This window comes from Salmo salar, chromosome ssa02 (genome assembly GCF_905237065.1).
Source record: "Salmo salar chromosome ssa02, Ssal_v3.1, whole genome shotgun sequence".
NCBI lineage: Eukaryota > Metazoa > Chordata > Actinopteri > Salmoniformes > Salmonidae > Salmo > Salmo salar.
The window spans coordinates 56,242,190-56,267,035 of record NC_059443.1 but is presented as its reverse complement, the minus strand read 5'-3'; the positions used below and the strand labels follow the sequence as shown (position 1 = coordinate 56,267,035).

Genomic DNA, 24,846 nt, shown 5'->3' with positions numbered 1-24,846 from the left:
GGATGGAAATATTGTCATATTCACACAGTGAGACTATTCTGCAGATGTGGGCATGCGCACTGCATCGGTACTACAGGGGACGGGAAGACATCACGGAAAAGTCGCTGTACCCGAACCCCACGCTGAAATTCATTCTTGTTTGCAGTATAGCGCGACTACCGACTACCATGTTTGATACACTGATGAAGTCAGGGACTACTTGACACCCTGGCGATTTAAGTCGCCGCAAAAGCGTATAAAATACCGTATGGGAACAGTATGCGGGAAATGGTTGGAGGTTGCTGCGTGTGTTCCGATGAGCGAGGCTGGGCTGAAAATCCTCTTGTATACTGTGATGGGCACGGGTGCAGCGTCGCTGTTCACCAGGGTAACTAGCTTCCTATACTACAATGTAATTACGGTATTGGGGGAAGGATGGGGTGGTGCGTGCCTACGTGCGTGCGTGTCTGTCTGTGTTTATGTGGGAGGGGGTGTTTTCCTTTAACACGCGTTGCCGTGGTGCCAGAGGGGACATATAACATTACATCGAGCCCTTATGGCGCCGACTATTGCGGTTTTGGTAGAATTGCTATTATTCGATACAAAGTTACGCATCGTTAGGAAGCATTTGCTACTACTGGAGCAGCAGACTAGCTGGCCTATCGGGCCTTCCGGATGAATTGTTTCCTCAACGATGCATCCACAATCTTTGTTGACATCATTGTATCTCAGCAATGCAGCAATGGATCCACTCAATGTGTCCATGAGTTTTGATTCGAATAAGAGCCATGAATTATGATTTAATGTGTACATCTTTACATTTGTAAGGCTATAAGAGTTGTGCACACCTTAGCAGTATATCCCCCGTGGCTTTTTTTAAAATTGTGCTATGTAGGAAACATCAATAACAATATCGTCTGTGGCTGACACACAATACAATCTGAGTTTACAAACGGTTATTAACGTAATAGTATTATAAATCAGCCTATGTCTTGCAAAGGAAAACCACTATGGTTGCATTCAAACCACCACCACTTTGAGATATCAGCTGACGTAAGAAGGGCTATATAAATAAATTTGATTTGATTTGACCTACATCAATAACCTATCAATATTGGGATCATCTCGGGAATATCTGTGGCAAGAAATATATAAATCATTGTCACACTTAACTTTATGCCCTGGCTATGCCTTCTCTCAATTCAGTTGCCTTGTGGTAAGAGTGTCTGTCCTGAAAAGGTTGGGAGTTTGATTCCCGGCTGAGTCATACCAAAGACTGTAAAACGGGACCTGCTGCATCTCTGCTTGGCACTCAGCATAAAGGAGATAGATTGGGGGTAAAGCCCAGTGATAGACTAGCATCCTGTCCAGGGGGTGTACATGTACATCAAGCTGCTTCACGCTACAGAAACAGGAGATTGGCTCTTGCTCCTATGAGTCGTTTTGGCTCGTACAAGGCTACTTACTTACTCTATGCTTGCTCTCAACAGTAAAAAATAAAATAAAAGTTGAAGGTATACCAAGAAGTTAGTTACATAACTAATACGTTAGGTAACTTGTTTGTGTCTCATTCATTTGAGTGGTAGACTAAAGATTTGTCTGTATTTATGTCTTTATTTATGTGTGTGTGTGTGTGTGTGTGTGTGTGTGTGTGTGTGTGTGTGTGTGTGTGTGTGTGTGTGTGTGTGTGTGTGTGTGTGTGTGTGTGTGTGTGTGTGTCACAGCGTGCTATGGTATTGTCCAGGTGCCCACTGGCCCGTGGTTCTGTCGAAAATGTGAGTCTCAGGAGAGAGCTGCCAGAGTGGTGAGTACATATATCCCATATATCAATATATTATCCGCATACTCATTCAAATCAATGTAATGTACTGCATCTCTATCAATGTACAGCATATCCCTACCTGTTGTAGTAATACCACTGGTAGTACAGTGTGCTATTGAAGCTACTGTGCGTAGTTGGTTATTGTGAGGTGTGCTCTCATTTCTCATCAGAGATGTGAGCTGTGCCCTCACAAAGATGGCGCCCTCAAGAGGACAGACAGTGGAGGTAAACTACTGGAGGCTGACTTTCTTTCCTCTATTCTTCATCCTCCACTTTCCATCAATCCCGCCTTCCTCCACGTCTCCCTCGTCTTACAAACATATAATGTGTATGTGTATGTGTACTAATGTGAGCTGTTCTCTCTCCAGGCTGGGCCCATGTGGTTTGTGCGCTCTATATTCCCGAGGTGCAGTTCGCCAACGTTCTCACCATGGAGCCTATCGTACTACAGTACGTCCCTCACGACAGATACATCAAGGTATTCTTCACTGTTCACTTCAACTTTTCATAACCTTGTTTGTCTTTTGTGAAGGATGTTCTGACCGTCATTTGAAATGCATTTTATCGGCCTATAAAGATTGAATCAAATTGGAGATATTGTTTCTTTAGCCAGAGTAAATGGTTGTCCATTTATGTGCCTATCTTCAAAACTCCACACAAACTCGTGGGGGCGTTTTTGTGATTTGCAAGCGGTCATTAGTATACAATATATTTTTGCACAGGCAAAGCTTTCATGAGATCATCCTCAGTTTTTCCTAAGCCCTCTCTTTCAAGTCCTCTCTGCAAGTTTAGCCTTTAGAGTTGGCATCTGGATAGTCATGTGCCATGTATCCCACCACCGTCTGCATGCTTTTAGGCCTAATGGTCTTGAGTGATCGCTATTGTGGAAAAATCTATATTCAGCATATGCCCACCAGACAGATTTTTTGAATGAAAGCTTTTATATGATTGGATTACAGTTCTATTCAAGTCAATGGGAAGCTACTAAGATGCTTGCTGCTGAACGATAGTGAGTGCTTGTCTTGTAGTGGTCTCGTGTTACCATGTCAGGGGCAGCTACAGTAAATGGCTTGCACCTCTCTGGTCTGGGTTGTCAGAGCCATTCATCCGGATTTGCTGCCCTGCATTCTTAGAGAGCGTTTGAGTGGACAATGGGTCGTGTCCCAAATAGTACACTATCCCAAATGGGCCCTGGTCAAAAGTGGCTTTACTACACAGAGAATAGGGTGCCTTTTGGGACGGAGACAATGAGTGAAGGCTCAATAAGCCCACCACCCTCCCCCCCTCCTTTACAGTAGCTCCAGATGCCGTTTCTCTGTTTCCCTTTGGCCCACGATGCATATGGCTCACAAGGGGAGAGGAGGGGTAGATGAAGGGAAGGAGGGGTAGAAGAGAAGAAAGGTAAGGAGCCCGCTGTTCTTTTGTCCAGCACCTGTTGCTAGGCAGACAGCCAGCCCCCTCTGTCTGGGTAATAGCCGTAGGGGAGCGAGGTGTGAAGAGGAGGGGGGGGGGTAGAATGTTTCATAACAGGCTGCTATCAATGACAGGCTGGGGTTGGACTCTGGGCACTGGTGAGGCCCATACAGTTGAACAGTATCACACTGGCTGTGTCCCAAATGGAACCCTATTCTCTATGTCATGCACTACTTTTGACCAGAGCCCAGAGTATAGTGCACTACTTTTTAGCCCTATGGGCCCTGGTCAGAGGTAGTATAGGGAATGGGATGCCATTTGGCATAGACACACCTACAGACATCTAGATTTGGGTCGTTCCACCAATTAGGTACCCTTTAAGTAGTCTTAACTTTTTATTTATTTGTAAGTCGCTCTGGATAAGAGCGTCTGCTAAATGACTTAAATGTAAATGTAAATTTAATGCAAAAAAGCATTAATTTCGTGGAATGACCCGATTTCCCTTCCATAGCTGTGTGCCCATTAGATCTGTGAGGGATTTCAGGTGGACCTGACATCTGATGTTGGTAAGAGGAGATATGTTCTGGTCAGTCATCCTTCTTCTTCATCTTTCTCCTCCCTCTCTTTAGACGTGTTATATCTGTGAGGACCATGGGCGAGAGAGCAAGGCTGCTTGTGGCGCCTGCATGACGTGCAACCGCCAGGGATGTCGACAAGCCTTCCACGTCACCTGGTGAGTGGTCTGTGTGTGTGTGTGTGTGTGTGTGTGTGTGTGTGTGTGTGTGTGTGTGTGTGTGTGTGTGTGTGTGTGTGTGTGTGTGTGTGTGTGTGTGTGACTGTGCGTGCATGCTTTTGTGTGTGTGTCCCCTCTCCCATCTGTCTGACTGTCTGACCCTGTGCAGTGCTCAGATGGCTGGCCTGCTGTGTGAGGAGGAGGGCCCTGAGGCTGACAATGTCAAGTACTGTGGCTACTGCAAGCACCATTACATCAAGATGGTAAGAGACTGGCAAATCTATTCAAGTCTGTTTTCAGCTGTTTTCAGCATTTATTTAAATGGAATGAAATGTGTAAATGTGTTGTATTGGGTAATAAGAAGGCTTTGGAAAGGACGTACAACTTCCACTTTGGTTTTGTAACTTCCATTCACATACTGCATTGAGGAAGGAAAGGAGACAGCGGAGAAATAGCTTCTGCCCCCTAGTTGCCCCTGTAGCTCTAGCTTTTGCCCGTCTAGCTATTGTCCCTTTAGCTGTACTTGCCCCTGTGACTGTTACGGTTGGCAGCAGTGTGACTCTCTGCCTCTCCTCTGTGGTGTCCTGTAGCAGAGGAAGATGCGCTCCAGTGGAGAGAACACAGAGCGCGGCTCCTTTGGCCACTCCAGGGGGCGCTCCACGTCCCCCGCCCAGGACAAGCACGGCTCCCACCGCCACAGGCTCAGGAAGGTGAGTGTGTGTGTATTGTGTGTACATACTGACATTGCATTTGACTATTGCTCTGTGTGGCTTGTATTGCTGGATTTGCATGAATGCTCAAATCCTCAGCCTCTCCCTTTGGTTTCATTCAGAGTCACAAGGAAAAGATGAGGCAAAAGGAGCGGCATAAAAAGTCATCTGATGGTCTGGGGTCCTCACTGTCCATCAGCATGGACAAGGTAAAGCCAACCCCAATATTTACACCCCAAAATGCCCTCAGTCTCTGTCTCTAACCTCTCTTAACTCTCTCTATCTAGTCTTTCCCCACATCCACCAATCCTCTTCCTTCATTGTTCCAGTAGAACCATTTGGTGTCCTAAATAGTTTGAACTATTGTGTATTTCTAAATGGATACATTTGAGAAAATGGTTTTATTCAGGTGAGGTCCTTGGTTGAACTCTCTCACAGGACCGCCTTACAATACTTTCTAACGAGCGTAAATGGCTTTGATCTATGACATCAAACCGCTTCTCGATCTATAATGACACATTTTCCCCCCCGTGACCTCTCTGTGTTGTTGATTTAGTTGTCGTCAGGTCACCACAGCAACAAGGACAGCGAGGGGAATTCGAAGAGGTTGAGCTCTCACGGCCAGCTGGGACATCGCAGTAAGAAGACAGGAAGCATTGGCAAGAGCTGCTCCTCTTCCTCTTGCTCCTCCAGTCCCTTCAACACTGGTACAAAGCTAATCCTTTATGAGCCAACTAACCGGCCATTTTGTGTCCAAGCAACTTCTCAGTCAGTTCTGTTTGTGAATAACCAACTCTCTAGTGCAGAACTCTTTGTTTTGGTGTAACTTCACTGTGTTTAGTCTGAACGTGTGTTTTATAATGGTTTAGGTATAACTGCACCCTATAGTGTGTGTTTAGGTATAACTATGGTGTGTTCCCAGGTGGCGGCTCCCAAGACTTCCTCCCGTTATCCTCTACCTCTCGTTTGGAGCGCGACCCCGACCGAGGAGCGGACGAGCACGGCGCCGAGGAGCCCCGGGATGAGCGGACCAGACGGACAGCACCTGAGGAAGATGACGAGGAAGAGGAGGAGGAAAAGGAAGAAGAGAAAGAAGAGGAAGAGGAATTGGACAATAGTAAATACCACAACAAGGCCTCTCTGCAGCCCCCGGCCCTGACCCCGGTTGACGGACCTCACGGAGGGTCGTCGCAGGGTCACGAGAGGTCAGAGGGCGAGGCCAACTCTTTCGAGACCAAGGTCACCATCTCCACCTTCGGCTCCATCATGCGCATCACTTCCTCCTCGGGTGGGCTAGGTGGCGGCAGCAGCAAGCTCCGCAAACTCTCCTCCTCCTCCTCGGGGGACTACAAGCTTTCCAAGTCGCTTCTCAAGTCCCCGCACCTAGCCACGCCCCCTATACTGGAGGAGGCCACCCTAGAGGAGGACAAGGCCACGCCCCCACCACCACTGCCAACACACCGGGAGAGGAGGCACCGTGGCAACAAGAAGAGCCGGCACGGACCGGGGCGCCCGCGGGGGAGCAAGAACCGGGAGCGGACGGAGAGGCGAGAGGAGGAGTACCGTCAGCACCATCACCACACGGCTCCACCTCCTTCCCTAACCTCCTCCTCCACCTCGTCCTCCTCGCTCTTCCCCAGCTCCTCCTCCCTCCCCCACACAGCGTACTCCTCCACCCTGCCCACCTCCTCCCTCTCCTCCTTCCCCTCCTCCTCCACTTACTCTAGCGTCAGTTTCTCCACAGGCCGCGGCAATACGCTGCTCGGCTCTGGTGAGTCTCTCACCGGATCCGTCTGAGTGGGCGTAGTCTCTGTGTGGTAGCCCTCTAGCTTCCTGTGTGCACTTGCATGTGAAAATAATACACAGCATTTCTATGTATTGTGGCTGTGGATGATGAACGTACACATTATAAGTATGTGTATTTAGAGATGTTCAGGAAGCAAGATACCTCATTTAGAAAATGGCGGCCAGATTTAAGCTTGTACGTATTTGCACTACGGAGAAAGAAAAGGATGAAGAGGAGTAACAGATTGAGTAAAAATAAGAGTAAAGAACCCTTGTATGTATAAAGCTTTTTGCTTATGACTTTTTGAGCAGAAGTAGAAGTGCAGACTTTGCACGTGCGTAGTAAATCTTAGGTAGTTAGTGATCTGTGTGCCGTAAAGAGATTTGTTAGATTGTGGTTTTGTGTGTAGTGGCAACAGAGAGAGCATGTGCGTCAATGGCTGGGTTGACTTCCTGCATTTGCTCTACTCTGACAAGATATGACCTCAACAATTTTAGGTGTGCGGTTGTGTGTGTGTGCATGTGTGTGTGTTCTATAAAGGAATTGCATTTATGAATTAAGTCGGATATTATTCTCTTGGTTAGGAATCTACACCAGTCACGAGGGCCCTCTGTCTTTGAGTGGGGGCGTCTGTAACACCCCTCTGTCGTTGGGCGGAGGCATATGTAGCACCGCTCTCTCTTCAGGACTCCTGCCATCTCACGTCTCCACACTGTCACTTCAACCAGTCAACTCTGCCCTCAACACACAGGTACTCCAGAAATCAACATCATGTCTGCGTTAGAGCCTTACCCATACCCGCGACATTCAGACCCTACCCAGGCCCAATCGCTTCTGCCAAATCTAAGGCCCGGCCCTGGCCAAAATCAGAAATAACTTCCTGCGTTAGTCAATCCATTAGCTGCTCCTCTCTGTCTGTCACGAGCTCCCTGCTCTGCTCATGGCGGCTTTGAGTCTGTGAGTATCCATAGCAACGGCTCTGCTTGGACTACTCTGCTCAATGAAGAGACAGGAGAGAGCAGTTAGCTGTTAGATACTTTTCGTCACTCGAAACTCTGAAATAATCTCTCCAGCACTTCTGACATCATGCTGTGATATTAGCCAGATATGACTGTACTGCGCAGCAGAGCACGAGCAAATGGCTCAGCTTCAACCATTTTGTGATCAATTTAGTGATACCCAGGCCCTGCCCGTACCCGAGTTATTGATGAAAAAACAGGCCCCACCCGGCCCTAACCCCATGTATGATGTCAGAGCCCGTCGAGCTCGGGTCGGGTAGCAGAGCTATAGTCTGCTGTCCTAATGGCACACTATTACCTACATACAGATGTATGATCTTCATTTGAGCCAGTTTGCTACAGCAGAAAAATGATCCTGCTTCAGCAGGAAATATGAATTATTATGTGGATTGTAATTAATGGACACTTTTGTAGGGGTTGATACATTTTGTCGTAAAGGAGTCTGACATTTCAAAGCGGAAATTACAAACTTCAAGCGCCTTTTTAAACCTCAAATACACTACAAGTTAAAAATGTCCTGCATTGCAGGAAAGTTCTCCTGCAACAGGTTGATCAAATTAAGATCTTACATCTGTAGTGCACTACTTTTGAGGGCCCTGGTCAAAGTAGTGCACTATGCAGGGAATATATAGTGCCATTTGAAACGCAGCCCATGACTGAGCTTATCAACGATATCAAGTTACAACTAAAATAGTATCCCACATGTATTCATTTGCCAGGTAAATGAGATCCTAACTTTGTTCTGTGTGTGTTAAACCCTTGTAGGTGCACCCGTGTTCCAGCTCTTCCTACAGCCTCAGCTCCTCTCAGCCGTTTGGCAGGGTCCTTTCTACTGCCCGTACACTGCCCTCACTACTGAGCCAAGCCCAGACCTCACTTCAAGGTAACACACACACACACACACACACACACACTCTTTAGTGAGATACTTATGTTTGCTCTGAAGTTACATAGGGGAGAGTGGGGTAAATTGAGACAAAGGGGTAAGTTGATCCACCCTTGTTTCTAGGAAACCGTACACAAAATTTATAATTTGACCAAATATCTAGGAAGAGGTCTTCATTTCAGTCTGTGAAGGAAGAAATCACTTGGAAAAAGTGGTTAGCAAGTTAGGTAAAAAATTAATTTTAAAAATCACCAAGTCAAATTAATTTATTGTGTTAGAGGTTTCATGATGCTTGTATCTAAACCAAAGTAGATTATTTTAAGATTGTTCTTTACATCAGTTAGGGTCTCTATAAGCTTCAATATGAGCTCCTAAACCTAGCATGAAAGTACGTCCTTGTGTGTGTGGGATAATATAGTCAAAATGTTTCCATGGGGTAAGTTGAGCCAATGACCATGGGGTTAGTTGAGCCAATGGTCATGGGGTAAGTTGAGCCAATGGCCATGGGGTAAGTTGAGCCAATGGTCATGGGGTAAGTTGAGCCAATGACCATGGGCTAAGTTGAGCCAATGACCATGGGGTAAGTTGAGCCAATGACCATGGGCTAAGTTGAGCCAATGACCATGGGCTAAGTTGAGCCAATGACCATGGGGTAAGTTGAGCCAATGGTCATGGGGTAAGTTGAGCCAATGGTTGAGCCAATGGTAAGTTGAGCAAATTGAAGTGTTTTCTTCCCAGGCAGAAAAAATCAAGGCATTATCTCAGGGATATGAGGTAACAACAGGGCCTTAGGTGTTAAGCCTCTGTTAAAAGATGCTTAAAATTATTAAAAGACAAAAAGCAATTGTGATTGTGTTGAATTGTGTTTGGGATATAAAGATAGACATGGTTTTAAAAAGGTAGTGGTAATATTTAATTTAGTACAGAAATGTGTATGCGGCTTAACTTACCCTGTCCCAAAGCTCAGCTAAGTTGTGCGAAGAGACCACTTTTTTTGGACAAGCAATCTTTTCAAAACAGAAAGACATACTATATTTCCCTTGACGGAGTGATGCTGAATGTAAAAAAACGGCTCAACTTACCCCACTCTCCCCTACTGTAGCTACCTGGTAGTTTATCGGGATTGCTCTCTCTCCTCTCAGAGTCCGAGATGGACGACTGTCGCTTCCCATGTCACGACAACTCACCACGAGAGAGCCTTTCCTCACAGTAAGTTTCTCTATGACTCTACTCTCACTGTCACTATCAACACTGTCACTATCAACACTGTTCTCGCTCACTGTCACTATCAACACTTTTATCTCTGTCACTATCAACACTTTTATCTTTCACTGTCACTATCAACACTGTTCTCTCTCACTGTCACTATCAACACATCTCTCACTGTCACTATCCACACTGTTCTCTCTCACTGTCACTATCAACACTATTATCTCTCACTGCCACTATCAACACTGTTCTCTTTCACTGTCACTATCAACACTGTTCTCTCTCACTGCCACTATCAACACTGTTCTCTCTCACTGTCACTATCAACACTTTTCTCTCTCACTGTCACTATCAACACTATTATCTCTCACTGCCACTATCAACACTGTTCTCTTTCGCTGTCACTATCAACACTGTTCTCTCTCACTGTCACTATCAACACTGTTCTCTCTCACTGTCACTATCAACACTGTTCTCTCTCACTGTCACTATCAACACTGTTCTCTCTCACTGTCACTATCAACACTATTATCTCTCACTGCCACTATCAACACTGTTCTCTTTCACTGTCACTATCAACACTGTTATCTCTCACTGCCACTATCAACACTGTTCTCTTTCACTGTCACTATCAACACTGTTCTCTCTCACTGTCACTATCAACACTGTTCTCTCTCACTGTCACTATCAACACTGTTCTCTCTCACTGTCACTATCAACACTGTTCTCTCTCACTGTCACTATCAACACTGTTCTCTCTCACTGTCACTATCAATACTGTTCTCTCTCACTGTCGCTATCAACACTATTATCTCTCACTGCCACTATCAATACTATTCTCTCTCACTGTCACTATCAACACTATTTTCTCACACTGTCACTTTTACTTTTGTATACTTTACCATTCCGTTTCATTCTGTCTCTTGTGTACCAACGTTATTCCATTTCAGTCTGTTTCTGTTCTCTGTAGCCGTATCCCTGTTCATTTACCACTGTTATTCTCTCAGGTCTCCTATGAGCTGTCTGCCCCTACTGTTTGACCAGAGGGAGGGCGTGGGCCCTGGGGTCAGAGGTCGCCCTGAAAACGTCCCTCCATCCAGCTCCCACATAGAGCTCCTCCTGGAGAAGCATGGCAACGGAGAGATGGGTGCCAACAGTAAGTACACTAGGATGCTTTGTGGCAGTCTATAATATATCTTCATTCTCTGAGGATTTTCAGTTTGTCTTTTTTGGGCGATGTGTCTGCCTTTATGACACAGTCTGTCATACACACCCAATGTCAAATGTATTTTTGGACTCTTTGAAGAGGAAGTGGATTCTCATCAACCCGAGTCAGTCTGATACACTTGCTTTAAAATGCGCTGTGCTGTTCAGTGATGATCATTAGTGTATCACAGCAGGTAGCCTAGTGGTTAGAGCGTTGGGTCAGTAACCAAAAGGTAGCTAGTTCATATCCCTGAGCTGACCAGGTAAAAATCTGTTGAACAAGGCAGTTAACCCACTGTTCCTAGGCTGTCATTGTAGTTAAGAATTTTTTCTTAACTGACTTGCCTAGTTACAAAAAAATATTTAAAATAAAATGGCTTAGTATGGAAACTGTAACAAAAAACGGAATTGACTCTAATACAGTGCTCTACACTCACTGTCTTATTTTCTCACTTTCTTTCCTGCCCCTTTTCCCTGTCTCAACCCCCCTCTCCCTCCCCCTTTCCATCTCTCTCTCTCCTCCAGTTGTAGAGATGCTCCAGTCCCTCCACTCGCTGCAGCAAGAGAACCAGCGTCTCCAGGACCAGATCCTCAGCCTGACGGCCAAGAAGGAGCGGCTGCAGCTGCTCAACGTGGAACTGGCCTGTCCCTTCCCTCCGCAGGTCCACCACTCCCAGCACTCCGCCCAGGGCCTAGCGCCCACCACCACCCACATCAGCTTCCTCTCCTCCGCACACGGTCAGATTCAGAAAACCCTCCTCATTCACCTCCTCTCAGAAGCTTCCCATCCTCCTTACCTCATTCGTTGTTAGAGTTAGTTTGCTCGTCTGGAGAGAGTGTCACCATCCCCAAACACAAACCTTGTTTTTGTCATTATAATCTGGGCAGTTGTGTGTTGTGTTTTTGTAGTCGGTTCCCTGTCCCTGTATCTATATCCCTGTGTGTGTACCTCTCTTGTCCCTATAGACCCCCTCAGCACCAATAAGAGTCCCCTGTCTAAAAGCTGCTTCCTGAATGATACCTCCTTCATCACCTCATCCGAGGTGAGAACCCATTTGTGCCCACCATACCTTACTTAGTACCGACCGTCACCTGAACCCTCTGTGTAGTTAGTTATACAATACTCTTACCCTTTATCCCAAACGGTAGCATTAAAGGGGATATCTGAGTTTCATTTCCAATCTAAAGTGCTGCCTCTACTTGTTTGTACATTGAGTAGCAACGGTCATCTAAATTGTTAAAAATGCAACATAAGGAGAATGGATGAAGATACTCATCTTACTGGCACGGACAAATAATGAGATTAGGGATTTTGGTGGGAATTCAGGTATTCAATTTATTGTAAAATGTCACTTTTTTTATTAGAATGCACTCATATATAAATGTTCTTATTGTATTAGGTATTTTTTGGGATATTTTATGTTAAAATAAAGACAATTCTATATGCGTCGTTTGCACAAATACACCGGGTTGATTTGCATGTATGAATAAATTAACATAAAGGGGTGGCACAGGGCTGCAACCCCCAAACACTACCTCTGTCTACCCTACCTGCACTCACCTGCGCTGACTTAACTGCCCCATTAATTACTGTTGTTCTCACGTTCCCTTGCGTAATTCAACAAGTGTGTCAATAGCAGGATACCCTCAGAGTAAAAATCAACACGCTTCGCTCTAGATTACACCTATTTAAACATACTTTACATTTGCGAGATCAAACTAATATCACTATAATCCGAGTGTTCATTTTCGGAAGATGCTTTCATTTCAGAGCCTCTAATTTGTAAACATTTCAACTGTATTAAAGGATTACTTTTTCAAATTCCACAAAAAAATGAACACCCATTAAAATAAAGTTATCTTTCTTGTGATGGAAGTGTCAAGATGGTGCGTTAAATCCCTAACGAAGCTTTAGCGTTTTTTACAGAATCAATGTAAAGACAATGTATTCCATTGAGCCCATTTTAGCCATTACCCGTGTGTTTGACAGGTGTGTTTGACAGGTCATTACGAACGTTTCCACGGTCGTAACGTTAACGGGAAAAAATGACAGGCACAAGCAAAAGTATGAAAGAGTCGCAGGAGTAAAATGAAAGCAATTAATCCAGCGAAATTTAAGTGACAAGTGGATATTTACCCCTCAAACACAGGAAATAGATGGGTGAAAAAGAGAAATCCTCAGGTGGGCGGGGCATGTGTGTTATTACATTGAGGGAATGTTAATATATGAAATATGGGGAAATGAAACTCACAGATTTCACCTTTAAATGAACCATAACTGTCCTATTAGTTTTACCCTGTGTTTTTCTCTTCTGACTCTAGGAGCTCCACTGTGGTAGTCCCTCCCGCAGTAGCTCCTCCCTCTCCTTCCAGAGCACTCCGCCCCCTCAGCAGAGTCCCGCCTCCTTCGGCCAGCCCTTGCTGAACGGGCTGGGTGGGCGGGGTTTGACTGACAGCCTGGGGGGCCTCAGTCAGGCCAGCAGTTCCATGGTGGGCGGGCTCATGGCCTCCCTAGCAGGAAGTCCCCAGCTGAACATGAACGGCGTGCTGGGCAGCCTGAACGGGGTGATCCAGTCACCTGTCCAGAATGGCCCCCAGCCCACCCTGCCAGCCCTACGGCCCCAGCCTCCTCCTTTGGGCCTCCAGGCACTGGCACAGGGCCTGCAGCTCCCCAAGAGCATGAGTCCGTGAGTACCTCCTCTCTGTCTGATCACCAGAAAAGTAGAATGTTTGGTGATAGTGTTGGTTGATTGTTTTGTGAGGATGTTGTTTGTTGATTGCTGTTGATCAGTTGTTGTTGTTGTTGTGATAGCCACGGCCATTCTTTTTGTGACAGTGATACATTTGTATATAGTCTGACACTGACAGACAGTTGATTTCTTGTTGTGACTGGCTGTGCTGACTGATTCTGGTCTAGACTGTTACGGTAATTGATTTTTGTTGTGACTAATGGGTTGGCTGGGTAAGTGTTGTTTGGACTGGAAGTGTCCCACGATGAGTAATATTTAACATGGTTGTGTTTCAGGTCTTCCCTCCTGTCTGAGCAGCAGAAACAGCTCCTTCTCCAGCAGCACTTCACTCCAGTAATGACTCTACCATGCCTTACAAACACACTCAGACATGCAAACACTTGCAGTACATGCTCTTGATGTTTGGTAACGCAATACAACACAACCATGACGATAAGATGGTTATCATAAGAAGTTAAACTGAAAGAGTATTAATGGATGAATTGTCAGGACCGAAATAAGAGATACAGTTGAAGTCGGAAGTTTACATACACTTAGGTTGGAGTCATTAAAACTCTTTTTTTCAACCACTCCACAAATTTCTTGTTAACAAACTATAGTTTTGGCAAGTCGGTTAGGACATCTACTTTGTGCATGACACAAGTCATTTTTCCAACAATTGTTTACAGACAAATTATTTCACTTGTAATTCACTGTATCACAATTCCAGTGGGTCAGACGTTTACATACACTAAGTTGACTGTGCCTTTAAACAGCTTGGAAAATTCCAGAAAATGATGTCATGGCTTTAGAAGCTTCTGATAGGATAACTAACACCATTTGAGTCAATTGGAGGTGTACCTGTGGATGTATTTCAAGGCCTACCTTCAAACTCAGTGCCTCTTTGCTTGACATCATGGGAAAATCAAAAGAAATCTGCCAAGACCTCAGAAAAAAATTGTAGACCTCCAGAAGTCTGGTTCATCCTTGGGAGCAATTTCCAAACGCCTGAAGGTACCACGTTCATCTGAACGCAACTATAAACACCATGTCGACATAACCTGAAAGGCTGCTCAGCAAGGAAGAAGCCACTGCTCCAAAACTGCCATAAAAAAGCCAGACTACAGTTTGCAAATGCACATGGGGACAAAGATTGTACTTTTTGGAGAAATGTCCTCTGGTCTGATGTAACAAAAATAGAACAGTTTGGCCATAATGGCCATCGTTATGTTTGGTGGAAAAAGTGGGAGGCTTGCAAGCTGAAGAACACCATCCCAACCGTGAAGCACGGGGGTGGCAGCTTCATGTTGTGGGGGTGCTTTGCTGCAGGAGGGACTGGTGCACTTCACAAAATAGATGGCATCATGAGTGAGGAAAATTATGTGGATATATTGAAGCAACATCTCAAGACATCAGTCAGGAAGTTAAAGCTTGGTCGCAAATGGATCTTCCAAATGGACAATGACCCCAAGCATACTTCCAAAGTTGTGGCAAAATGGCTTAAGGACATTTAAGTCAAGGTATTGGAGTGGCCATCACAAAGCCCTGACCTCAATCCTATAGAACATTTGTGGACAGAACTGAAAAAAACATGTGCAAGCAAGGAGGCCTACAAACCTGACTTATTGTGGGAAGTTTGTGGAAGGCTACCCGAAACGTTTGACCCAAGTTAAACAATTTAAAGGTAATGCTATCAAATACTAATTGAGTGTATGTAAACTTCTGACCCACTGGGAATGTGATGAAAGAAATAATAGCTGAAATAAATCATTATTCTGACATTTCACATTCTTAAAATAAAGTGGTGATCCTAACTGACCTAAGACAAGAGATTTTTACTAGGATTAAATGTCAGGAATTGTGAAAACTGAGTTTACTGTATTTGTATTTGGATATGTATGTAAACCTCCGACTTCAACTGAACATTATTAAAAATATAGCTGTGAGCAGCTATGAACGGGGTTCACAGGATGACAAAAAGGACAAGATCAGTTGGATAACAAAGCAAGCACTCGATCACGTAGGAACTTTCTTCCTTTATGTGCAATCAGGATTTTAAATACAACACCTGGAGTGAATCTGACATGTGGTTCATGAGATGATTTTTTCGTGTTACATATGCAAAGAATTAGTTAACCTCTCTAGGCTAGGCGGGACGAATTCGTCCCACCTACGTAACAGCCACGGCTATCCTGTGGCGCGATTTTCAAAACCTTAAAAATCCTATTACTTCAATTTCTCAAACATATGACTATTTTACAGCCATTTAAAGATAAGACTCTCGTTAATCTAACCACACTGTCCGATTTCAAAAAGGCTTTACAACGAAAGCAAAACATTAGATTATGTCAGCAGAGTACCAAGCCAGAAATAATCAGACACCCATTTTTCAAGCCAGCATATAATGTCACCAAAACCCAGAAGACAGCTAAATGCAGCACTCACCTTTGATGATCTTCATCAGATGACAACCCTAGGACATTATGTTATACAATACATGCATGTTTTGTTCAATCAAGTTCATATTTATATCAAAAACCAGCTTTTACATTAGCATGTGACGTTCAGAACTAGCATACCCCCCGCAAACTTACGGGGAATTCGCTAACATTTTACTAAATTACTCACGATAAACGTTCACAAAAAGCATAACAATTATTTTAAGAATTATAGATACAGACCTCCTCTATGCACTCGATATGTCCGATTTTAAAATAGCTTTTTGGTGAAAGCACATTTTGCAATATTCTAAGTACATAGCCCAGGCATCACGGGCTCGCTATTTAGACACCCGGCAAGTTTAGCACTCACCATAATCATATTTACTATTATAAAAATTTCATTACCTTTTGTTGTCTTCGTCAGAATACACACCCAGGACAGCTACTTCAATAACAAATGTTGGTTTGGTCCAAAATAATCCATCGTTATATCCGAATAGCGGCGTTTTGTTCGTATGCGTTCCAGACACTATCCGAAATAGTAAAGAAGTGTCACGCGCTTGGCGCAATTCGTGACAATAAAATTCTAAGTATTCCATTACCGTACATCGAAGCATGTCAACCGCTGTTTAAAATCAATTTTTACGACATTTTTCTCGTAGAAAAGCGATAATATTCCGACAGGGAATCTCCTTTTCGGCAAACAGAGGAAAAAATCCCAAAGGCGGGGGCGGTCGGGGTCACGCGCATAAGCTAGTGTCTCTTGATGGGCCACTTGAGAAAGGCGATAATGTGTTTCAGCCTGGGGCTGGAATGACGACATTCTGTTTTTTCCCGGGCTCTGAGCGCCTATGGACGACGTGGGAAGTGTCACGTTAGAGCAGAGATCCTTAGTAAATGATAGAGATGGAAAAGAAGTTCAACAAATGGTCAGACAGGCCACTTCCTGTAAAGGAATCTCTCAGGTTTTGACCTGCCATTTGAGTTCTGTTATACTCACAGACACCATTCAAACAGTTTTAGAAAATTTAGGGTGTTTTCTATCCATATTTAATAAGTATATGCATATTCTAGTTACTGAGTAGGAGTGGTAACCAGATTAAATCGGGTATGTTTTTTATCCAGCCGTGTCAATGCTGCCCCCTAGCCCTAACAGGTTAAGTTTCCTTGTTTTTTTGTTGATATTACCAAATTTAGTGTGGTTCATCTTAGGGATGTCGATGATAGTGATGACAAGTTTCAAGTTGATAGGCCACTGGGGATTGGATTTACAGTGTTTTAACCTCTTGCATCTTGACGTTCCGCTAGCGGAACCCCGTTCCGCCAGCGGAACCCCTAGCCAATAGCCAATGGGATCGCATGGTACGAAATACAAAAACAACTAAAATAACACAATTCAATTTTCTCAAACATACGACTATTTTACACCATTTTAAAGATAAGACTCTCGTTAATCTAACCACATTGTCCGATTTCAAAAAGGCTTTACAGCGAAAGCAAAACATTAGATTATGTTAGGATACAACCACAGCAAAAAACAACAACACAGCCATTTTCTTAGCAAGGACAGCCATTTTCAAAGCAAGGTTAGCCGTCCAAAAGCACAAAACCAGCTAAAATTATGCACTAACCTTGGACGATCTTCATCAGATGACACTCCTAGGACATTATGTTAGACAATACATGCTTTTTTTGTTCCATCAAGTTCATATTTATATCCCCAAAAAAACATTTTACATTGGCGCGTAACGTTCAGAAAATGTATTCACCCCAAGATTTCCAGTGAATTTACAAAAATACTCATCATAAACGTTGACAAAATACATAAATTATTTTAAGAATTATAGATACAGTACTCTTTTATGCACCCGCTGTGTCAGATTTCAAAATAACTTTACGTAGAAAGCACATTGTTCAATATTCTGAGTACTGAGCACCATGCTATTCAGTTAGCCGTCCAGCCACGGCATCCCCAAAACGCTGAAATATGTTAAAAATATTATCTTACCTTTGCTGATCTTCAGCTGAATGCACTCGGAAGGTCTCCCACTTCCACAAGAAATGTTCATTTGTTCGATAAAGTCCATAATTTATGTCGAAATAAATCCGTTTTGATGGCGCGTCCAGATCCCCATTCCAAAATGTATCTATCCACCGTCGACGAAAAGTTATAAAGTTCCCACAGCGTTTGTAGTAACATGTCAAACCATTTTCAAAATCAATCTTTAGGGTGTTATAATCGTAGAATTGCGATAATATTCCAACCGGACAATAGCAGATTCATTACAAAAGAAAAAGAAAAATGGCTAATCCTTCGTGAGCGTGCACGAGGTAAGGCAATGACCCCAGCCCGACCACATACTCTTCCGGGTATTATTCAATCAAATTACATTGTAGAAGCCTCAAACGAGGTTCTAATGACTGTTGACATCTAGTGGAAGCCTTAGGAAGTGCAATATGACATCACAGACACTGTATTTTAGATAGAACTTCATTTGAAATGACTACAACCCTCTGAGGTCCAACTTCCTGATTGGGTTTTTCTCAGGTTTTTGCCTGCCATATGAGTTCTGTTATACTCACAGACATCATTCAAACAGTTTTAGAAACTTCAGAGTGTTTTCTATCCAAATCTACTAATAATATGCATATCCTACCGTCTGAGTAGGAGGCAGTTTAATTTGGGTATGTTTTTCATCCGGCCGTGAAAATACTGCCCCCTATAGTGAAGAGGTTAAATGGACGTGTAAAATCTGATTTTTTATTTGGAGCTAGGCTTGTTAGGGGGCGCTACAGGCTGGAGCTGTATAGGTTGAGGTTGGATAGGATGAGTCTGGGGGTGAGGTGGCAGAGGTGATTGGTAGGGGGCGGCTGCAGCCCTGGAATGGCAGCCCACTGCTGGTGGTTCAGGTGTTGCCTGAGCTTGATCAGGTGTAGCTAATGCCAACGCTGGGAGCTGCATTGGTGTATTGTTTTGGACTGGAATTTGTGCTAGAAGGTGCCATCTGAAACCTCAGCTTCTCCAAAAATTACGCCATGATTTTCGACAGTTGTCTTTAAAGCGTGCATCATAGCCAGGAGCTGTTGGATTGGATTGTCCTGACCTATGATGGACGAGGTCATGAGTTGTCTTTGGTATCCGGTTATGGGGGTTGGACCTGGGTGAGGGTTGAACTTTGAAGTCTCCCTCTTGTTCCTACTCAGATTCTTTGTACTTTCTGTGCAGGGGTGATAATGATGAAGTGAAAACATGTTTTTAGAAATGTTTGCAAATGTATTGAAAATGAAATACAAAAATATCTCATTTACATAAGTATTCACACCCCTGAATCAATACATGTTAAAATCACCTTTGGCAGCGATTACAGCTGTGAGTTTTTCTGGGTAAGTCTCTAAGAGATTTGCACACCTGGATTGTACAATAGTTGCACATTATTATTTTAAAGCCAGTTTAAATCAAACTGTAAGTAGGCAACTCAGGAACATTCGATGTCATCTTGGTAACCAACTCCTCTATATATTTGGCCTTGTGTTTTATGTTATTGTCCAGCTGAAAGGTCAATTTGTCTCACAGTTTCTGTTGGAAAGCAGACTGGTACTCAGTGATGTGTTGTGTTGGATTTTCCAAAACATAACGCTTTGTATTCAGGATATAAAGTGAATTTCTTTGCACTTTTACTTTAGTGACTTAGTGCAAACAGGATGCATGTTTTGGAATATGTTTACTCTGTACAGGCATTCTTCTTTTCCCTGAGCGGTTTCCTTCCTCTCCGGCAACTGAGTTAGGAAGGGCGCCTGTATCTTTGTAGTGACAGGGTGTATTGATACTCCATCCAAAGTGTAATTAATAACTTCACCATACTCAAAGGGATATTCAATGTCTGTTTTGGGGGGGGGGGGGGGGTTGCTCATCTGCCAATAGGTGGCCCTTATTTGCCAAGCATTGGAAAACCTCCCTAGTGTTTGTGGTGTTTGAAATTCACTGCTAAACTGAGGGACCTTACAAATAATTGTATGTGTGGGGTACAGAGATGAGGTAGTCATCCAAAAATCATCATAAACACTATTGTTAGTCCATGTAATGTATTATGTGACTTGTTGAGCAAGAGCAGCTTTTTACTTCTGAACATATTTAGGCTTAACAAAGGGGTTAAATATTTGACTCAAGACATTTCAGCTTTTCATTTATCAATTTGTAAACATTTCTAAAAACATAATTCCATTTCCACATTGTGGGGTATTGTGTGTAGGTCTGTGACACAAAATGTAATCCATTTTAAATTTGGGCTGTAACACAACAAAATGTTGAAAAAGTCCAGGGCTGTGAATACTTACTGAAGGAACTGTACATACAAACTTTCAAGTCTCTAGGTCAAACGGGGCGGTGGATATGACGGTTTAAGTGAGACTGTTTATAACAGTGCCACCTATAGGCCAATCGGTGCCATTCTTTTTGCCCAAGTTATTCATGGACTCTAGTTTATCTGTTCCAAATTATTTTTTTAAAGTTACCAATCTGATTGGCTGTTAACCCCTAATTATTCAATGAGTGTGACCATGGCCAGGTTTATTTTGGTCCCAAAAAATAAATGGAGAAAAAAAAACAGCATATGCTGCAGTCTTTTTTTGGCCCAGCACCGGTGGATTAATTTTGGATGTGCATATCACTACCCATTTTCAAGTCCCTTATCTCTTGGGCTGTGTGTCTCTCAGGAGCAGCAGGTGGTGGTCTATCAGATGCTGCAGCAGCAGCGGCAGAGGGAGCTACAGCGCCTCACGCTGACCGGGGCCCTCACCCCCACTGCCCAGTCCCCCAACCTGGGGGCCTCGCCCCTGCAGGGTGGCCAGGGAAACCCCCTCTTCGGCCTGCAGGAGAATGCGCTTCACAAGCCCGGGGTGAGTGCCGATATGCAGTTGTTCGAGACTCCTTATTTGAATAGGCCATTGTATATGTCAATTCTTGATCAACTGAAGCTTTAAAGAATAAACTTCTTTCTAGGAGGTTGACTTGCTTTGTAATGCTGTTAAACCTGAGGATATATTGTAGGTGTATACTCCATAAATGTTAATAAATGTATGTGTGGGCCAAACATCTAAACTCACGGGTCAGTTTTAAATGTGTTTGATTTCAGGGGGTGGGAGAGAAGGGCGGAGACAAGAATGGCTGATATGTTATCTTCGTGTCTGAACTGTTGCAGCTATAACAGCAGCTATAACAGGGGAAAGGAAAGTAATTGAGCTGTTCCATCAGATACTAATGTCACCTTTAATCTCCATCTGAAAGACTCTTGAACTCTCTGTCTTCTATCATCTCTGTCTTTCCCCCTCTTTTATGAATGTATAGTGGAATTGATTTAAATGGTTATGGGGTTTTTTATGCATTGAATTCCTTTTATTTGAGGATGTTTTTTTCTTCTAGGTCTGTATGTGTGTAGGCAGCTTTCAGAGAGCATGAATACAGTGGTCTGTAATTGAATTGCACTAATCTGTTAACTAGACCAATTGGGTTCACTCTTGTAGCAAGAGCCAGAGATTCTGGTGTCCTGACGGTAAATGTGGAGAGCATTGGGGTCCAGCATAGAAATTGGACTCTGGTGATCAATTCCAAATCAACCCCTAGCCACTACTCTCAAGGCACTTCCTAAGATCTGAAATGATTAGATGGGCGTAAACAATATGATGACTATTCCACCTAGCCAATCAGAAGACGTGGTAAACTTTAAACCTATCCAATCCTTTTAGATCTACTGGAGTGCCTATGGGTAGGGCTAAGTGTCGACTTGGAATTTGGGTGTGAGTGTTTTGGGCCAAAGTGTCCTTAGGCCATAACTTTACTGAAGCACTGACCCTCCACTTAAAGCAATTATACCCCTGTGGAACCAATGTATCCCTCCAAACATTCTTGTTGAGGACAATCTGTCTGACACCTCTCTAAACATCAACTGTCTTCCTCAAGGTCTGTCTTCCTTTCATTTTCTTCCCTCCCATATATTGTGCAACTATGATATTACCATTCTATCCTATTAAACGTCACAGCTACAGGCTGGCATCAAATGATCTGGGGACTGGCATTGACAGTGTAGAGTGCGAACTATGCCTCAGTCCACCCCTGAGAATTTAGAGAGAATGTATGATGTTCAATATGTGTGCCGCTGCCAAGATTAATCAAACGAAACCAAACATTTGAAAATTGTCCCAAGTAAATATGTTAGAAATTAATATTTTTGTTTCCTCAACCCATGTGTACTTTGCTGATAAAGAACCTAATAAGGGACATTTGCATACTTGGAACTGATAAGTTTATGATTGATTAGTATGAATATTTTGCACTCTATCCTGAAGTGTTAGTGTTTTCTTATTTGTTTCTGTTGTACATATTGTTCTGTTGATGCCCGGAAAACTAGTTGTTCTTTTAGCAATACTGTATAGTTGTCAATGCCTTAAAATAACGCTAGAATTACTGAGGAAAATCAACTCACCCTTAACAGCCAAAAGGCAGCTTATTTTGTCTTATTCATTTCTTAATCTAGTTTTTGTTCTGGTTACATTTACCGCTATTTCAGATTTAGGCGAAAGCATTCTTTTCAATCTTACCATTTATACTATTGATAGGCAACAGTGATAATGTCAACAATTGTAAAATGAAAATGTGTTTATTGGTAAGTCTCAAATCATCTGTAATTGTGTCTTAAGATGCTGCTCAATGTTCTGTTTTTTAGAAGAACTGACAAGCAACATCCCGTGTTAGATGGTATCACTTTACTTGGTCGTAAGATCTATAAAATGCTGTCATAGTAATGACATAGCAGTCATGGTATTTGTGACTATGTTCTTATACAATTGTGACTCAAACTCTTATTGGTTTCATCAGGTCAGTGTTGATTCAATTGTCATCAGGTGACATTATCTGTTAGGATACGACTGCCTATGACATCTGTTACGTCAATCTAATAACACTTATGTACAGTATGTCTTACTACTGAGATCATGATGTCAAGTTATAAATGTTACCATTCAGAACTCATAGGCAACTCGGGAATTCTAATATGTAACTTTCTTTACTGCCTGCTGCATCTACTTTCTTGTGTGGCACATAATAACAGGTCCTTCTGTGCTGGGATCAAGCTAATCTATTAACAATGGCCATTCTCCCAGGTCTTTTAACTCACTGTTAGACTGGAATAATATTTTTCCTTTGTGGTGTTCATTACACATCTTATTTGATCATTTCCTCATTTAACTATGGTCAAAGATAATTTCCAAATGTGTGTTAGTTTTCTGTTTGCAACCTCGATATTGACCTCCCGTACATGTGATATCGGTAAGTAATAGACCAGTTCTGTTTTTGTTGTTAGTTGTCAGTGAGGAACTTTCAAGCGACTATGTTAGTTGGTAAAATACTGTAGCAACAAGACTATAGGAGAATGTTAACGCTGATAACACGAGCCTATTCCTCCATATTGACAGGACTTCCAAAGGAGGTCTGCGGTTGAACAAGTACGTCCTTATGAGTTGTTATACGATTAAGGTAAAAATCTAGGAAAGAACATGTCGAAGAGGTTGTTTTGACTGAAAGAGTACCGCGAAGGAATCTTGAAAGGGAATCTTTCCCATGTTGCACTGGGGCGATTTAGCCCAATAAATGTAAATCTTTTTTTATATATATACTTTTGTTGTTTTTTTATTGTTTGAGTGCAAATTGTATACTTAAATGTGTTTGTGTATAGACACATTCATTTTCTAAGCTTTGAAGTTTGGGTAACCAAGATAATCCATGTTATTATGTACGTATGTTGTTATGTGTATCTGTTATGTATTACATCATATTTAAGCACCTCTCTCTCAATGAAGTTTGACGAAAATGGAACTAACTTCTTGGGACATAAAATGCATGAAATGCAGTTAAGTCTCGCAAATCAGTAGCTAAATACCAAGTTTGACTACGCATAGTTTTTAAATGCATTGTTCTCAAAAAATGTTTTATGAAATTTAAATTGAGCACTGCATTTAAGAAAAGACAAGCATTGTTGTCAATGTACAGTGTATTTGTTAGAGAGAATTAATCAACAATGAATTTGCCAATATTCAGATTTAATGCCCTGTAAAGTATTTTGATATTTTTGTGTAAAAATTAAAAAGGTACAATTAAGACGACCGAACTTTTACTGTCAATAAATGTATTTTACTGAGTTGATTTGCATGTTCTCTTATTTACAGACCGCAGCATTGACAAAGTCCTTGTGTGCATCACTTACTTGAAGCAGCCTGTCATAATGCCTTCATGAACCAGTCATAACAGTGAAAGAGAGCTGTTCTCCAGTTGGGCTGGTCTGTGACGCACCGACACATTTTCCAGTCAGAGGAATAAGGCAACCTCACAGAGAGTTACACACACAATAGACAACTTTATTTCCAGAGGACATACGTATGAGATGGATGTGGTTCTGAGTAATAGCACAAGAGAAATGATAATATTGACTGTATAAGGCAGGGATGTCAAACATAAGGCCTGAGGGGGTACAATCCGGACCACAGGTGGTTTGAGTAATAAAACACCTGCAGCTGAATTCTTTGGGGAGGGGGGGGGTCTAACTCAATATACTTTAAAATTACTAAAACAAAAATGGAAACTGTAGAAATGATAATGGACCTATATTTATACAGTTTCTTGACTGTCCAGCTCGCTAACAATCACTTGACAGTCAGGGAGCATCGGAAACACACAAAAAAACAATGAATAGAGGACTATGTTTAGCAAATTTTGATGGCAAGGAAATACAGTATAACCAATTTTCAGTGTGGACCTCCGGACCTTTTTGAAAACAGAATGCGGCCTCCGGGGTAAAATGAGTTCGACACGCATGGTATAAGGAGATAGTGACATAAGCAAAGGACTGCATAACACATAGATAG

General features: G+C 42.9%; 1 protein-coding gene across 2 annotated transcripts; it reads left to right on the top strand.

The window, feature by feature from the left end:
- The first annotated feature begins 47 nt into the window (after positions 1 to 47).
- Positions 48 to 24,123, top strand: LOC106587895 (protein AF-17). 2 transcript variants are annotated; one of them, XM_014176564.2, is made up of 20 exons: positions 48 to 367; positions 1,704 to 1,783; positions 1,972 to 2,026; positions 2,170 to 2,279; positions 3,844 to 3,947; positions 4,117 to 4,210; positions 4,538 to 4,657; positions 4,780 to 4,866; positions 5,214 to 5,364; positions 5,580 to 6,428; positions 7,028 to 7,194; positions 8,228 to 8,345; positions 9,491 to 9,557; positions 10,565 to 10,713; positions 11,289 to 11,501; positions 11,730 to 11,806; positions 13,086 to 13,450; positions 13,789 to 13,846; positions 20,647 to 20,829; positions 21,066 to 24,123. In XM_014176564.2, exons 1-20 carry the CDS (start codon positions 259 to 261, stop codon positions 21,099 to 21,101), a joined length of 3,192 nt encoding a protein of 1,063 aa, XP_014032039.1. In that variant the 5' UTR covers positions 48 to 258; the 3' UTR covers positions 21,102 to 24,123. The 2 variants fall into 2 exon arrangements, with proteins under 2 accessions (XP_014032039.1, XP_014032032.1); XM_014176557.2 differs by having other exon boundaries at positions 20,647 to 24,123.
- The last annotated feature ends 723 nt before the right edge of the window (positions 24,124 to 24,846 follow it).

Coding starts and splice junctions, on each gene's coding strand:
- LOC106587895 (XM_014176557.2), top strand. CDS start 259: ATGCGGGAAATGGTTGGAGGTTGCTGCGTGTGTTCCGATGAGCGAGGC. Junction 7,195..8,227: donor ACTCTGCCCTCAACACACAG/GTACTCCAGAAA, acceptor AAACCCTTGTAG/GTGCACCCGTGTTCCAGCTC. Junction 8,346..9,490: donor AGCCCAGACCTCACTTCAAG/GTAACACACACA, acceptor CTCTCCTCTCAG/AGTCCGAGATGGACGACTGT.